At 35.5% G+C, this 16,793-nt stretch overlaps 1 protein-coding gene across 5 annotated transcripts in view; it reads right to left on the reverse strand.

The window, feature by feature from the left end:
- Window positions 1-16,793, reverse strand: part of LOC125651534 (uncharacterized) — a 36,380-nt gene that overhangs the window by 3,255 nt on the left and 16,332 nt on the right. For 3 of the 5 annotated variants that reach the window (XM_056164850.1, XM_048880177.2, XM_048880178.2), the window contains 11 exons: window positions 12,701-12,825; window positions 12,251-12,374; window positions 10,751-10,795; window positions 10,435-10,488; window positions 10,096-10,332; window positions 9,775-9,917; window positions 7,623-7,926; window positions 6,730-6,799; window positions 5,857-6,602; window positions 4,959-5,052; window positions 3,906-4,093 (listed from right to left, as the gene is read on the reverse strand). In XM_056164850.1, coding sequence (XP_056020825.1) covers window positions 3,906-4,093; window positions 4,959-5,052; window positions 5,857-6,602; window positions 6,730-6,799; window positions 7,623-7,926; window positions 9,775-9,917; window positions 10,096-10,332; window positions 10,435-10,488; window positions 10,751-10,795; window positions 12,251-12,374; window positions 12,701-12,825 — 2,130 coding nt within the window. Of the gene's footprint in view, window positions 1-3,905; window positions 4,094-4,958; window positions 5,053-5,856; window positions 6,603-6,729; window positions 6,800-7,622; window positions 7,927-9,774; window positions 9,918-10,095; window positions 10,333-10,434; window positions 10,489-10,750; window positions 10,796-12,250; window positions 12,375-12,700; window positions 12,826-16,793 lie in introns of those variants that run through there. The other 2 variants (XM_056164851.1, XM_048880179.2) reach the window with 2 other exon arrangements.

The following is a 16,793-nucleotide window of genomic DNA, read 5'->3' on the forward strand; positions in this document are numbered from 1 at the left end:
CATAAACAAAATGAAGATGTTGACAGGAATTATAGATTGATTGATTATTGTTTAACGTCCCTCAAGAGAGTAGTTCACTCATATGGAGACGTCGCCACTGCCGGCGAAAGGCTGCAAAATTTAGGCCTATGCTCGGCGCCTATGGCCATTGAGCAGGGGGATCTTTATCATGCCACACCTGCTGTGACACGGGACCTCGGTTTTGCGGTCTCATCCGAAGGACTGCCCCATTTAGTCGCCTCGTACGACAAGCAAAGGGTACTGAGGACTTATTCTAACCCGGATCCTCACGGGATTAGAAATTAGAGAAGCAGTTGTGATAATGATTGGACTGTATTCATATGCAAATTCAAATCATGAATTTTAGCTTTAAAACTGTCATTTGTGTTTCAGATTGATGAAGTAACATACTTTTTACTCATAGTGTATAACGTTAAAAGACCAATGTATATTTTACATAATATACACTAGGAGCAAAAAGTATGCTACTTCATCAATCTGAACCACAAAGGAAAACCAATGTATATTCATTCCCGTGGGGATCCGATTTAGAATAGGTCTTCAGTACCCCTTACTTGTCGTAGGAGGCAATTAAATGGGGCGGTCCTTCCGATGAGACCGCAAAGACCAAGGTCACGTGTCACAGCCGGTGTGGCACGATAAAGACCCCTTCCTGCTCAATGGTCATAAGCGCCGAGCATAATCCTAAATTTTGCAGCCCTTCACCGACAATGGTGGCCTCATATAAGTGAAAGATTCTCGAGAGGGGCGTTAAACAATATACAATCAACTAATATTTAAAGTTAGGGTATTTGAATCTGCCTCTTTAACACAAAACATTTGTAAACTAACATAACACATGTAGCGACCAGTACAGGAGTTCAAGGTTCCTTATACGGTAATTCTTTTGACAAGAATTATCTTTATTTCGGGAGAAGCATAATGCACCGAATATGTTGATCAACTACGGCAAAATATTTTCAGCTATCTTGGATTTACTTGAACATGCATTTCATTGTGAAAATCCATGTACAGCGTGCAATAAAAAATCTTCCTTACAGATTCAGTTTTATTGTAATCAAAAACTTTAAAACGTACTAAAATTTAAAGGTGACGGTAATGCATAGTGACCAATCTCATAATTCACACAAAGATTACAAAATTAAGAATAAGGCAAACACGGACCTCTGGTCACATCAGTGGGTGCTTCGGAGGAGTAAGCATCCCCTGTGAATCGGTCACATCCGCCGTGGGCACATCCTTTTAACATCATTACAACATTTGTAAGCAGCCTGTCTCGATTTTAAAACTGATCATATGCAGAACATGCTCTCGTGTATCGAAATAGTTGAGAGAAATAAGCACCATATGCAGGAGACTATGGGATATTGCTACATAAGAATGGGAAGTTGACGACAAAGGAGCTGAAATCATCCCGTTTGTCATAGAGTTGAATTGTTAGTTTGCCATTAACATCTATGTTCAATAAAATATCCAAGTATGAAGCAAATGTAGAAGATTTTGTGACGTCTTTTATTTCGAGTGGAATACACCGAATCGACATATGAATGAAAATGAGCATTGTTAATGGATAAAACGTTGATATGTCTATATGTCGAGTTGAAGGCCACAGCAAGATATTTTTGTCTTATGATGTAGAAGCTTTTGAATAAATTATGATCGTACGAATATAAATATAAGTCAGCTACTAAAGGAGGAAAATTTTTGCCCATGGGAATTCCAACAGACTTTGATTACCTAATCACCAAAGACTACGAAAAAATTGTCAATGAGGAACTCCAACATCTTTTTAGTATCGCCTTCAAAGTACTTGTGCGTAGAATCAGAGTGGTGTTGAACTAATCAATGTATTGGGTGAGAGATCATTAGATATGAATATTTCCCTTTTCCATTTTTATTGAAGAAGCAGCTGTCTATGAGCCAAACATGTAGCTATTAATCTATCATGGGGAATGATCGGTAAAAAGTCATGTTTTGATGTTTATTTGAGAAAAGTTTTGTGATTTGAAATTCATTAAATGTTTTTTGGAATGCTTTTTAGAATCCACATTTGATTTTACTTGTGGCATATGTTGTTTAGATTCGATTCAAACTTATTAGGATTAGAGTACGTGAAAGGTGAAGATAACAAACAGTGATTAATACCACAACTCCTATAAGCAATACAAAATAGATAGTTGGGCAAACTCGGACCCCTGGATACACCAGAGGTGGGGTCAGGTGCCTAGGAGGAGTAAGCATCCCCTGTCGACCGGTCACACGTGTGAAGTTTCTCCACAGCAGTTAATATTTTCATGAGGAGAGAAGATAAGGGCTTGTTAGAACATTTACTGGATCCAGTAATTTGTGTCTGTAAGGGTTTTTGTGTAGTTTTGGAATCCATTATAGGTACGACATCTGATATTCATTCATCCAATCTATCGGGATGTGTGAATTGTGTTTAAAACTGAAGCATGGTTTTGAAGAATTTCTTCTTTTGAAAGGGAACTTGGTGTATAAGATGGATTACCATATTTGGAATTAAAACCAAATTCGTTTAAAATACATTTGTAATTGTGTGACTTACAAAGACAATGTTGTTACAAATTTTGTTAGCAAAAACCAAAACATATTTCTCATGTAATCTTTCTAATTCTTTTATTACTTTTAGATTACTAAACACAAAAAGATAGATGGTACGCACTATTGTTTTGATGTGTCCAGTACGTGATTTTAATAATTCTCTTATACTTTTTATCCAGTCGAATCTTTTCGATACATTAATCACTGTAGTCATTATATTGATTATGATAGTTTTGATTGCGTTCCGTATTTATAAGAAATGGTTAGGAAAACTATATGGATTATGGAGGGGCAGTATGAAATGCTTGGGCGTAACTGAAATTCTTCTCTAAGTAGTCTATTATGTATCGGAGAGAAGTGAGAGAAAGACTCCAATCTCAACTTTGATATACATTTACATACTTCTGGAATTTCAAATATGGGATAGAAATTAGTAGACTGAGCTCGTTAGGTAAAAAAGGGATGCTTACTTCTCTTGGGTACCGGAATCCACCCTGATGTGTTTAGGGATCAGTGTTTGCCCTAGTCTTAAATTTTTTATTCCTTGTGATTCAAGATTGTTCACTGTTTTGTTATTTTCACTTGTTCATTGTGCAGATCTTAATGATGTACTGGAGGAACATACTTAATAGATATTCAACTAATCAATAAACCAAGGTAAAATGTCGGAAATCTGCCTTGGGTAGGGAAAGGCGGACTTGTCTAGAACATCTCTAGTTCGCGGCTCCGTCTGTGTTAGAAACTATTCTTATCCGTCGTAAAGGAAACAGTACTCTGCTGATAGAGTAACAGGTTATATCATGCTTACGAAGAAATGAACACAGAGGGCTAATATGTTTTGTACTACTACAACAATGACCAAAAGTAATATAGTGAAAGGTGAAGATAACGAACAGTGATCAATCGCATACATCCCACGAGGAATACAAAATAAAGAGTTGGACAAACATGGATCCCTGGACATACCGGAGATGGGATCAGGTGCCTAGGAGGAGTAAACATTCCCTGTTGACTGGTCACATTCGCCGTGAGCGCTATGTCTTGATCAGGTAAACGGAGTAATTCGTAGTCAAAATCAGTGTGTCAAGAACGAGCTAACAGCCGGGCTAAAGCTAAGATATTGTTAGTTTTCTTCATATAGGGGTAACTAAGAAGGGGAAATTTTTTGATTTTTGGCGTTAATAATGACAAATTATTATGATGAAGTTTGACGCAGGAGATGTTTCGTCCAAGGAAGGCAATTCAATTCATGGAACAACTCCGAGAGAGGTTGCGAAATGTTTACAAGATAATTCTAGTTTATGAAGTATACGATTTATTACCTTTTCCGATACACCCCCCACACAGTGTCACCAGACATCGATTGACCTTTGCTCTGAGTGATGCTTTATCCAGAGGCCCGTTTCCTACCACTTCTATCAAGCGTTTAAGAAGGTCTGAAGCTACCTTCTGACGAGCAGAAGTAGTTGATGAACACACAGAGGAGGTTCCAGAATCTGATCCACATGATCTTTAATGATAAATTTAATTACCAAATGATACTCAGCTATAATGGACTAATGAAAAGAACTAAAAGTACAAGATATAAAATACACCCTACTTTAATACTCTTTAAAAAGATGCGATTGTAGTTGAAAGAAAAAGTGAAGATGACGACCAGTGATCAATCTCAGAACTTCCATAAGGAATAAAAAATCAAAAAAATGTTTGATTGAGTGTATCTTGTTTAACGAATCTCTCGAGAATTTTTCACTCATATAGAGACGTCACCAATACGGTAAAGGGCTTCAAATTTAGGCCTATGCTCGGCGCTTACAGCCATTAAGCAGTGTGGGTTCTTTAACGAGCGACACCTAATGTGACACGAGACAACCGTTTTTAAGGTTATCTTCGAGGACCCGTGAACTTCACACCTGATGCCAAGCGTTTAGCGATGAAACTGGCACTATCTGTTTTGACGACGTAGGTCTGTCGTGGCAGGGATTCGAACCCCAACTTTCCGCACGCGAGGCGAAAACTCTACCTCTAGACCACCGCGGCGGTCAAATTTAAAATTTAAAGTTGGACAGTTGAAAGAAAATGACTGGTTCAAGTGGTGCATCTAGAAGAGGTTATGGGGTTGAAACCCCCATATTGGTTTAACGAATTTTAACAAAAATGGTAATATTTTGTTATTCTAGGGCTCACAACTCCCTCTTTGGATCGGAAAAGGTAGAAACGTGAGTCATATCCCCTCATTTGAAAATTTCCTGGATCCTGGATTTTCAAAATGGAAGTAAATCTACTTTAAAATAGCAATATTTATAGACATTACTATAATTCAATAAGACAAACAATACATTGATGGTATTGATGTATGTAAGTAAGAATTTTACCCTTCATTGGAATATTTGATGTAATACGCTTTTGATCCAAGGGGTGGTGTTTGACAAGCTCTTGTTTTATTTGTCGGTTCAATGAATGCCCCACCTGTAAAATACAGAATTTGATGATTTTGTTTGAAATCAAAAATCAAGTCATATATATATATATATATATATATATATATATATATATATACACATAACACTCTAAACACTTTATAGAGATATTTCGACCGTGTACCGGTCTTTTTCGGTCGTGTTTACTCTAACCCCAAAGAATAAGATAAACACGACTGAAGAAGACAGGTAACACGGTCGAACTATTTCTACAAAGTGATTAGAGTTTTTCTTTTATATTTTACTTCGTAGAGACTATATATATATATATATGTGTGTGTGTGTGTGTGTGTGTGTGTGTGTGTGTGTGAACCATGGGAGAAAATGGCGGTCAAAAATCTATACGTTCCGTCGGATTTCATCCTAATTTACTTTCTAGGGTTTATGGAGAATTCTGTCCATATCTGGCATCAAAAACCATTTCTGACATGGGGAGGTGTTCGAAGACATTTGTGTTGGCATCCCAACACAGTTATAGCTCGTTTTATTTATTTATAATAATAATAATAATAGTAGGAGTCTTACACCATACCACCCCCTAGTAAGGGTAATGATAATTTTATTAGTAAGACTCCTAATATTATTATTACAAAATTACCGGTTGAACCGTTCCTGTGGGCAGAGATGCTAAATGTAGACGACATGCTCGACAGTGTTCATACGCCTAACAGATTAATAGTGATTCGGGTTTTGCAGTTATAGGCAAATATCCTTCAACATTCTAAAATGCATTTTATCAGATATGCATTTATGTCTGTTTATATATAAATCAATAATTTTCTGATATTCTAACCTTTTTCGAATCCTGCCTGTATATCTTTTAGGTAGGTATACAGTTCTGGAAATCCATCATCCCAGACTTTCACGAATTCCTCCTGTGGTGTTGACTCCCTAATATCTACATAAAGTCTATCGGAGTGTGCTCCAATCCCTAATATTAATCTTTTCGAGATCAGGTTTCGAACACACGATCTGATTATTATCAATCCAAGATTCTTTAACTGTTTTAGAGACATTCCATTACTAACTTCTACTGCTTGGCCTACTGAAAATCGCCATTTTTCTTCTGCATGCCTCAATTCAATATTTCTGTTGTTTTCCGATCTCACCCGATAACTAGAACCAGGTATTACTTTGATACATCCTTCAAATTGGCTACTAGCATCCTCCAGACATTCTAATAATTTTGAATCGAATCTAAAGTATCTGAATTTCTTTAATTTTATGTCAGCTATTCTGTAACAATTGGAAAGTTTTATAGAAGTGTTGAATCCATCTAAGAGAGGAGGGTATGTTGAACTATAGTCTGCCATTGCTGGTATTTCATACTCTACTGCTTCCGTGTACGGTGGGTCCGTTTCATGCATGTTTAAGTTTGGATAATTCACCACAACAGAATACACACCGGTGGCTGGTCGCACACTAGCTATGATGTGGTCGTATTCTTTCGTCACGTGATCAAATCCTGCGATGACGGCGAAATTCGCCAGTCTGCTAATGCTTAATGATGCTCCAGTATTGACTGATATTTTCATTGATCTATCAAACATTAGAAATCAAATTATCGAGGAGTTTGGATAATCTTTCGATAAACGAAAACGCAATTTCATTTTAAAAAAAATACACATACAAATTATGAATTTCTTTATGAAAAATGTACGTGTACCTTCCGACAGCCGAGAGTGTTGAACCAGTTGATCTTTTTTCTCTTGGTGCGTCAGGCCTGGATACTTTGACTATAATTCAATTTATTATGAACGATTAAACATCATTGAACTGGAGATTGTTTTTATTAAAAACAAATGTCTCCCCAGCTCCCCAAATTGGAAGTGCTCCAAATGAAACCTCATCCCCTTAATGTACTGCATGGTATGAAGGAGAAAACATGAGCAGGAACATGAACATAGACAATGTGAACTCTGATAAGCCAATTTGGAGAAGAGTTCACAAACTAATTTTACACCCTCCACCCTCAGATCCACTATAACTTTAAGAACAACAATTGGATCCTCCTGTTCCTGCAAAATGCACATCTGCAAATGGCATTGAAGTATTGTACAAAATTTCACGTCTATCGGATTAGCTATTTTAACACCCCCCACTCCTCTTAGATCCATTATAACTTTTAGGAAAATAATTGGATCCTCCTTTTCCGACAATATGCACATCTAAAAATGGCAATGAAGCATTATACAACGTTTCAAATGTATTCGATAAGCCATATAGGAGAAGTGTTCACAAGCTATTTCACATCCTTCACCCCTTTTAGATCCACTATAACTTTTAGGAAAATAATTGGATCCTCCTGTCCCGACAATATGCAAATCTACAAATGGCAATGAAGCAAAGTTTCAAGTCTATCTGATAAGCCATATAGGAGGAGAAGCATTCACAAGATTTTGTGACAGACAGGCGGACAGACGGACGGACGGAAGAAAAGTACAAAAACAATATGTCTCTCCCTGAAAGAGGGGAGACATAAGAAAGTAAAACATACCATCACAGCATCCTTTTTGCATGGATAGTCGTTAATCGCATTGTTTTTCCTAATTACTATACCTGGTTTTTGTATATGTTTTCTGAACTGTTCAGCGTTCCATCTCATTCGTTTACAGATGCTTCCTTTACCGCTTGTTGCACAATTGTTTCCTTTGTAATCAGAATGGCTCAAATAAACTGCTACCGCATTTGCCCACTGCTTACTAGTGATAGCCAATTTAAATTTCGTTTTAATCGTACTTGGAAATTCGCCCCTGTAATTTGCGTTGACGAGGGCAATTTTCGTAGCTGTGTCCAAATGCACGAATGTTTTAAAAGGAACTTTACTGTCCATAGTTTTTATGTAAGATCTTCTCATAACTCTCTAAAAGAAAAAGAAAACATAGCTTTCAACTAACTGCAAATGCACATTTCATTTGTTTGTAATATCAATTGAATTTACACTTAACAAAAGTTTTGATTGGCCATCCAATAATTTTTCGCTTAAGTTCCTAAGAATACCAGTATTGGATGAGATAGTGCAAACGGTAGAAGGAATTCATTTACAAATAAAGATCTACCACAGTATGTAAATGCCAGCCTTGTGATTTACGTGCATTGTTTATGCAACTCAGAGACGCGAATAACCAGAGGGACCCTTAAGATAAAAAAAAAATCAAAAGTTCGTGCAATATTCAATAGACATTGATAGATGTTAAACTATAAAATCTCATCGAAAAAATATAATCCCACCCATCCCGAATCACATGTCTAACTGCTGCCAAAATTTGACAACATACACCCTAATCCTAACCCTAATATATATGTAATATCCCCAAGGAGCATGATATTCGCTAAATGAAAAAACAAAACAAGAAAAACCTGTGTCCGTTGTCAAATGCCCCGGATGCAGGGAGTTTGTGAACGGACCTCGCAAAACCTCATGAATAGAAACATGATTCCATAGATTATAGACCTCTATAAAGTTTGTTTAACCTGTGCGAAATGGGGGCTAGAAATTTAAGAAAACCAGTTCTTAGATACCCCGTACTAAGCAATTCTTTTGGTCAATACCCGAATTCCATAAATGGAACATGCCCCTTTATAGGCTATACAATTTAATATACACACAGTGAATACACAATGTCCCGCTATTCTATCGAAACCCTGGAAAATATGTCCGTTCGTATCCAGTATTGCTCTCAAATTAGTGACTGCCATACTACATGTATGTCGATAATATCGAAGTCAGACCTTTCAACATAAAATCCTATGCTGAATTGTTCAATCATTTGTAAATCTAAAAGTCTACATCGATAAAAACAAAATTTAACTCAAGGAATTTAACACAAGGGTTAATGTCACTGGCACATTAAATAGTACTACATTTCTTTGATGACAGGCCTAGTAATAAACATTACCGAACGGGGTCATTGAGTGGATTGGCCGAAAGGCCATGACGACAAAGATTACATGTTTTCCAAAAAACTTGTTTAGCGCGTTAAAAATAGTTTCACGAATGATTATCTATCAAATAAAACAGTGAATTATTTGTAAGAGTGTATCTCTGGGAAGTATTTTCACAAAAGTCATACTGGTCAAATTTACAGCAGGAATACGATATTCAATTATCTAGTATTTGATATCATGGTTAAATGAGCTCCGTTGGGTCGGATGTAATTCTTCAAGGTCATTTTCAGAAGACTCGTCCTTTTCAGTTTATATAGAATAGCAAAAAGTTGGGCTACAGATTAAATGTCTTGTTGAGAGTATTCTCCTTGAATAATCATTATAGTGAAATAATTCCAATGTTATTTATCACAATTGTTTTGATTGGACAAAAATAAAGCTGAACGAGAGTTTACACATTAATAAATCCGAAAATGCAATGTATTCATACGCACCTGAAACAAATAACGTAGTGAGGGAAAACTATTCAAATTTTTGACATTGTTTTACAGTGAATGAATTGGAATTTTAAGAATCAAACATTCTTTTTGAAGAATTTATCGATGTGTAAACTTCGAACATTTTACTCACAATGCTTCGCACTTTTATTCAGTTTGTGAGTAGAATGTCCGGAGTTTACACATTGATGAATTCTTCAAAAAGAATGTTTGATGCTATAATATATGAAAATGATTGTGGCAGATATATAAAGTCATATTAATTATGTTTCAATAAAACAATCATTGTAACGTACTAGTGGATGCTGAAATGTTTTCAAACTTACATCATACAAGAAAAGTGCCTGTTCTTTCGTTATTGACTGTTGACCTTTCATTATAAGGTCATAATTAACATTTGGAAGAGTTTTTAAGAGGAAATCTTTCTTTTCTGTTGAACCTCTAGCCTCCCGCAAACTGTAGCCAATACCTGTAAATGACACCATCCTAATCAAATCTCACAATACACATCTTCAACTGCCGACTCAGCATGTACACTGTGACTTCGTTTGCTAATGATAAGTTTACATGTAAAAGTATCGAAAACGTTCTTATACTTCCTATTCTCAATTACACAATACAATTTCTTAATCTATATGATTTCTTACCAATAGTCGGATCATTTGTGTTATCACTTGGATAGTGAATGCTCAATATAGCATTATCACTACCCATACACGAGGTCAGTACCGCCATTAAATTTTCCTCCCTGATGTTCAGATTTCGTATATCTGAATCTATAATGTCCTGCAGCTGGTCCCATTTCCCAGAACAAACTTCGAAAATTAGAATCACTTTGAGCAGAAGATGATACTCTTTGCCGTTAAAGAACTGACATGGATCTCCTGATAAGAATAAGTATTTCTGAATAATATTCTACTAGACACATCCAGTATATATGAATTTAAATTCCATGTTTTCGTTAACATCAATCAGTATGTGTTTACCTGAGCATACATTTCCGTAAAGAACCGTTTTTGATTCATCACCTTGGTTACAGACTGAAAGAAAAATATTAAGAAATGTTACTGCTGTCTTTATTTCAAAATAAAAGAAAGAAAAAGAAAAAAACCCACCTCATGCAGAGTTGGAAAAGAGAATAGTTTAATGAGATAATGATGCTTCTTGTTTAGTAAATAATCTTACAATTTTTGTGATGGATTGATAACAAATTGAAAGGACGAGTTAATAAGTCCTTATCAAAGACGATAAATATATACATGAACATCTAGTTTCGCAATCCTAGTATATGGTGAAAATTACCTGGAGTTGATGGAATGGATACACCAGCATCAAACGGGTTAAGTTCTACAAAAAGTGTTGAAATCAAGCACACAATTAATATTTTTCCGCGCAAGATTATTGCCAAAAACTTTTTTTTGTTGGTCATCAACGCTTATATGTTAACAATACATGTACGATTATTCATCCAGATACATCAATATCATATAAGGGATGTCATTATTTTGCGATGTGTCTTTAATCTGTTGCTTATGGATATAAAGAAATGTACTGTTTTAAATAAATTGTTGTAGTTTCATATTCCAACAAGAATGTTCATATTTGAGTGTGTTTTAACTTTAGCGCAATCCGAATTAAATTCACTTGTTGGCTAACTAGCAATTATGAATTCGTGCTATTGTGTTCTACACAATAGATAGATAAACTATTTCATATTACAGTAAAAACCTCTTTCGATAAAGGCACTAAAATATGAATCAGCTTAAATAAGTACACATACTGTATATACATGTAACTAATTTGATAGAAATTTAAACTTGATTCATATATGCTATGGAGGATTGCGGAATCTATGAACAATCTTTTGAATGTCAGCTTCCATTTTGCAACGAGATCAAGGAATTTAAATACAATTTGGTACACATCATCACTTTGAAATACTAGTTCTCATTTTTGGTGTCTTAATTGTTTGTTGCAAAATTATGATTTACTATTTCAATGACAGAAACAAATAAGGTTTATAAACTTTTGTTATTAATATTTGTATTAGAAAACTTATCCAGAGGCTTTGAATGAAGTAAAATTACATTATTGTCTTCCCGTACAAAAATCGACTTCTGTATGATGCTATATATTCAAGAGAACCGAAATCTTTATTTTGATAAAATCTTAAACTTAATTTTTATCAATGACTATGGTTAAAGTTACATACGAAACTATCGTAATAGCAAATTTTTATAACAAAATAAAATTTTCAGATTGAGAGCTATTATACATGTAACTTTAGATTATTTTCCGAAGCGTTTTGTGAAACAAATGTTGCTACCCATTCTAAATTTCAGGTTAGACGTTACCGAGGTTCGCAGTAACTTCAACCCTCCCACAAAACGACCTTTCTATCGAAAGAGTGGTGGTGTATTTGAAAGAGTAGCCTCGTGGGATTCTAAAGGTGGAAAACATAAAATCTCAATATTCCTGATATTGAAGTGGTACAAACTCATCATCATTGCAAAATTTCCACAATCTTTGAACTTTTCGTTTTACTTTTTTCTACGAGAACTTGTGCTAGTCCCAGAGAAAATGATTTTTTCTGTTATAACAATGTCAATATTTGTTTAAAACAATATCGCGCATACATGTCTCGAAACGGAGGATTGTCTACTCCACTGAACAATTATCCCATACTCAAAGAATTATCTTAATGTCCGAGGGAATGTTTTGTGTACAGGTGTCTAAAAAGACCGAAGTACCAATGATTGTTTGATAGATATAAATCATGAACCTTTAAAATGTTTCACAAACCTCCACACGATATGGCGGTCCACACCCCGGTACTCTGGTCTCCAGAGCAATCGTTTTTCAGGCACCCGATTTTCCCATTTCTGTGATTTCCATAGCAACAACGTGTGTCTTTGATGCAATTGTACTAGTGAATGGAAACAGACATATGCATCTCTTTACATATGAAAATTGATAATCTCGATGTAAAAAACCCAAGAAACAAACACAAACAAAACCCAGTCGGCATGCTATTTGTATAGATTAATCTAATACATGTATTGCATTTCATTGCACTGTTTCGTTTAGCGAAAAGCTTTGGCTGGAATCACAAAAATTTCTGACTTTTACCACATAGTTGGTTATTGCCAACTAGCTATTTCATAAATCGCGAAAATAAACAAAATACATGGATTTTGAGCATAATCAGAGTAATCATCATAATGATATAATTGCGATGGCTCTTTCACTGACACATTTCGTTTCTTTGTTTAAAGTTGAGTCTGGCATCAATTCTTTACACGTTTGAAGATCCTGAAACAACACCACTCCTGATCGACAGATACCTAGTTCTTCATCAGTCATTTCTGTGGTAGATCCTGCCAATAACATGCGGATAATTATGTACATTGCATAAAAATGTAATAAAAATAGATTTAGTACTCTTAATATCAACGGACTACCTAACGAATTCTGTCAAATTTATTGGACAGAAATAAAAAAGATTACAACTTTTGTGCTTTGCAAACAATTCTGATTTGAATGTAGATAGTAAGTACAGCCTGTTGTAAAGATGTGCCAGTGGACAATACTTGAACAACTTTGATTTCTAATGGTATGATTTAGGGAATAATTTTTACGAATACCAATAATGATGCTGATAAAATTTAGAAGATACATGCGCCCCAATTTGGGTATATAGTCGTTTATTTTGTCCCTAATTATGCACCATAACCTGTTTGCAAGAGTGTTTTTGTTTTAACAAAAAGTTCTATAGTGGTGCGTCAGGTCAACACAAGTGGTCGTGAAGCTGTTTACATCACAGTGAGCAGTGAAATTATGTCTTTGTGGACCTGTGTGGTCATAAAACTGACTTATGTGGTCATAAAACTGTCCTGTGTGGTCATAAAACTGTCCTGTATGGTGGTACCGTTACAGGTATTAGTGTTGCCGTGTATTCTGTGTAAAAGCCAAATGTATAAAGACAGTAATTGAGTTTCGCAAGAGTTAACGTTGTGTAGGTATTCTGTATATATGCATACTTACATATATTTATTTCGTTAATTTAATGTTATTATAAAGTTTAAGCTGTATTTGCATATGTAGAAGTCCGCACTAACTCCCGATAATGAACAAATATTATAAGTGACCATTGATGTGTACTCATTGACACGATTCACGTAATCGCATTGGTTCTATCTACTTGTACTACATGTAAATGTTTCTATACTACTTGCAATGCTAACCTCTAGTTCTAGTAGTACCAGCGTATCATACCTGGATGAGGCATGGTGAGAAATTGCCGTAAAACTCGTTCTATCTATGGAATCCAAGCGGTGACATAGACATCATGTACCGTAGAAAACGTACAAGGATACTCACTATATGTGCACATCGTGTTGTAAAATAGTGAATGTTCAACCTATACTGGTCGGGGTGTACATTAAATGGACTGTGTGTATTAAGGTACAGGTTGTACATTCTTTTATTGCTGTTATATAGAAATATATATATATATATATATATATATATATATATATATATATATATAGGGAGTGTCGAGTTTTAGCGAGTGTGTAGTGTGTGAATGTTTTGTTTGTGTAAAGTCAAGGTTCAGTTTGAAAACTAGGAATTTTCTTATCTTGAGTCAAAATTGACATTAGGGGGGGGGGGGGGGGTCGTCCAGGATGGAAGATCTATCATTAACATTTTCATTCAAACTTGCACCTCTTACTTTGACTTATTGATGTTTGAACTTGGAAAAAGAAATTGGTGAGAAGTTGGGGTTATCAGGAGAATAACTTTCATATTTGAATGAGAAAGAAAGAATGCACAGAAAATCTGAGTAAGAAAGGTTACAAATGAAAGATAGAGTTGCCGAAAGAGAGGCTAGAAAAGTTGAAAAAGAACTCACATTACAAATGGAGAAATAACAGGCGTCTAAGAAAGCATATAAATAGCCTAACCTGGAAATATCTATGAGGGAGTCTGAGAGTCAGTTGGCAAGCAAATTCAGTTGAAAAGGTTAAATCAGAAATCTATGCATTACAACTTGGTAGTACACAGGAAATCACACTTTATCAACTCGGAGTACTCAATAGGAAATTCGTCAAAAGTTACCAAACCTTCCCCAATTTGATAATAAAAAAGAATAGCATTAGTGTTTACCTTCAAAGTTTTGAAAGATTTGATAACAATGCTAATTGGTCTAGAGATACTAGGTCAATTAACTTGAGTGTTTTGTTGACTGATACTGCTCTTGATGTTTATACTAGGTTATCTCCTGCAGATGCATCAGACTATGATAAGATTAAATTGTCTTTGCTGTAGAAGTTAAGGTTGTATGAAGAGGGTTTTCATGATAAGTTAGAGGGAGTAAACCAGAGAAAGGTGAGAATCTTCAATATGCTCGTTTTGAAAACTATTTGCATAGATGTAACTTTTACAGTCTTCACAAACAATTAAGGTTTGAAAGATCTTATCTTACGTGAGCAATTAATTTCTAACCACAGAAGGTCGGAATATACATGCATATATTCAATCAATAGTTTGTTTAGAGTAGTATCTTTTATAGCAACTTTGGTATTCCAACATGTATCTGATTGTAAATTATTACAGTATGATATACATGAACTCATCCAGAGTATATTGTCAATTTTTCTACTTTCTTTACTTCTAGCCTTTGTTTAGCATGAATGTCTGTTTGTGTGAATGTGTGATTGAAAGAGTAGGAATTCTTAAAACCGTGTACTCCCTGGTCAGGTTGGGTTGTAAGGGTTATGTAAAAACCTGAATATATACCTGAATAAATGTTGTTTAAATGTAAAAAAAAAAAAAAAAAAAACACAAAAAAAACACAAAAAAAAAAATGAAAAAAAAAATGTAGAAAATCAATAGCTTCATTAATGCGTGAACGTCACTCCAAATATGTTAAAGAATTGACACGGCTGGCGGAACAATCAATTGAAGCTTATGGTTGTAGGTCATTTACATGTGAGAAAATTAGTCAGAAATCTGAAAACAAAGTTGAGGATCTGAATTTATCTGGTACTCAAAACGGTAAATCCTTTGACACATGTTACGAGTGTGGACATGTTGGGCACATAGCCAAAGATTGCTTCGACAAATTGAAGAAATTGAGTCAAGGAGTGAAAGGTGTAGCTCTTGTTGAAAGTAGGAAAAGGAATGATCATTCAAAGGAAGGAAGTAAAAAAACCGAATTGAGAGATGGAAAGGGACAAGACACAAGACAGACAAGTTTCAAACTGCTTTGGCAACATTTGACCAGTCATTGGTGGTGCATGTCGTGTATGAAAGGTGAAGATAACGAACAGTGATCAATCTCATAACTCCTATAAGCAATACAAAATAGAGAGTTGGGCAAACGCGGACCCCTGGATATACTAGAGGTGGGATCAAGTGCCCAGGAGGAGTAGACATCCCCCGTCGACTGGTCACACTCACCGTGAGCCCCATACCTCGTAGATCATAATATGCCGTCTTAAGTGGGTATGTTGGTTTTAACGCTCTCCAAGGGTTACACGAGAGTTGATGCAGCGGTGGCGTCAAACATACATGTAGTTTATGTTCACCAGATCAGTTTACTGTTAAGTCTATGAAATGTTTTCTTATTGACGGTCCTGTAAAACGGTCCCAGAAGGATACATTTCTATAAACACACTTTACCTATAAGTAAGGTCAAGGCAATATGCATGAACAATCCTGTGTATGTATGATTTGGTCATTGGAAACTTAGATTGTGCTACAAATCCTGATCTAGATTGGAGAAAAAATAGTAAAGTAATCCAATACATTAAAATCAATGCCTCGCACTGACATTGCGCTTGATAGAGTTGCTGTTGACTTCGTTGGACCAATTTTCCTGCATAGGAACATGTAGATAGGTATATCCTTACACTTATAAATTACAGTACCAGGTATCCAGAACATTTACCACTCAAAAGCATAGGATCGGTACGTGTGACAGAAACTTTGTTTGAGATGTTTACCAAATTCGGGATACCAATGGAGGTTCTATCAGATCAAATGAAAGAGGTAATCAGATTACTTTCCGTTAAACAGCTTACAACTACCTCTTACCATCCAGCGTGCAATGATTTAATTTACCGGCACATTCAAACAGATGCAAGGTGAAGATAACGAACAGTGATCAATCTCATAACTCCTATAAGTAATACAAAATAGATAGTTGGGCAAACACGGACCCCTGGACACACCATATGTTAAAGCGCATGACTTCTAAGAGACCGAAGGACTGAGATAGATATGTTGCTCCACTGCTGTTTGCATATAAAGGAGTTCTACAAGAGTGTACAGGATTTTCTCC

Source organism: Ostrea edulis, chromosome 5 (assembly GCF_947568905.1).
Source record: "Ostrea edulis chromosome 5, xbOstEdul1.1, whole genome shotgun sequence".
NCBI lineage: Eukaryota > Metazoa > Mollusca > Bivalvia > Ostreida > Ostreidae > Ostrea > Ostrea edulis.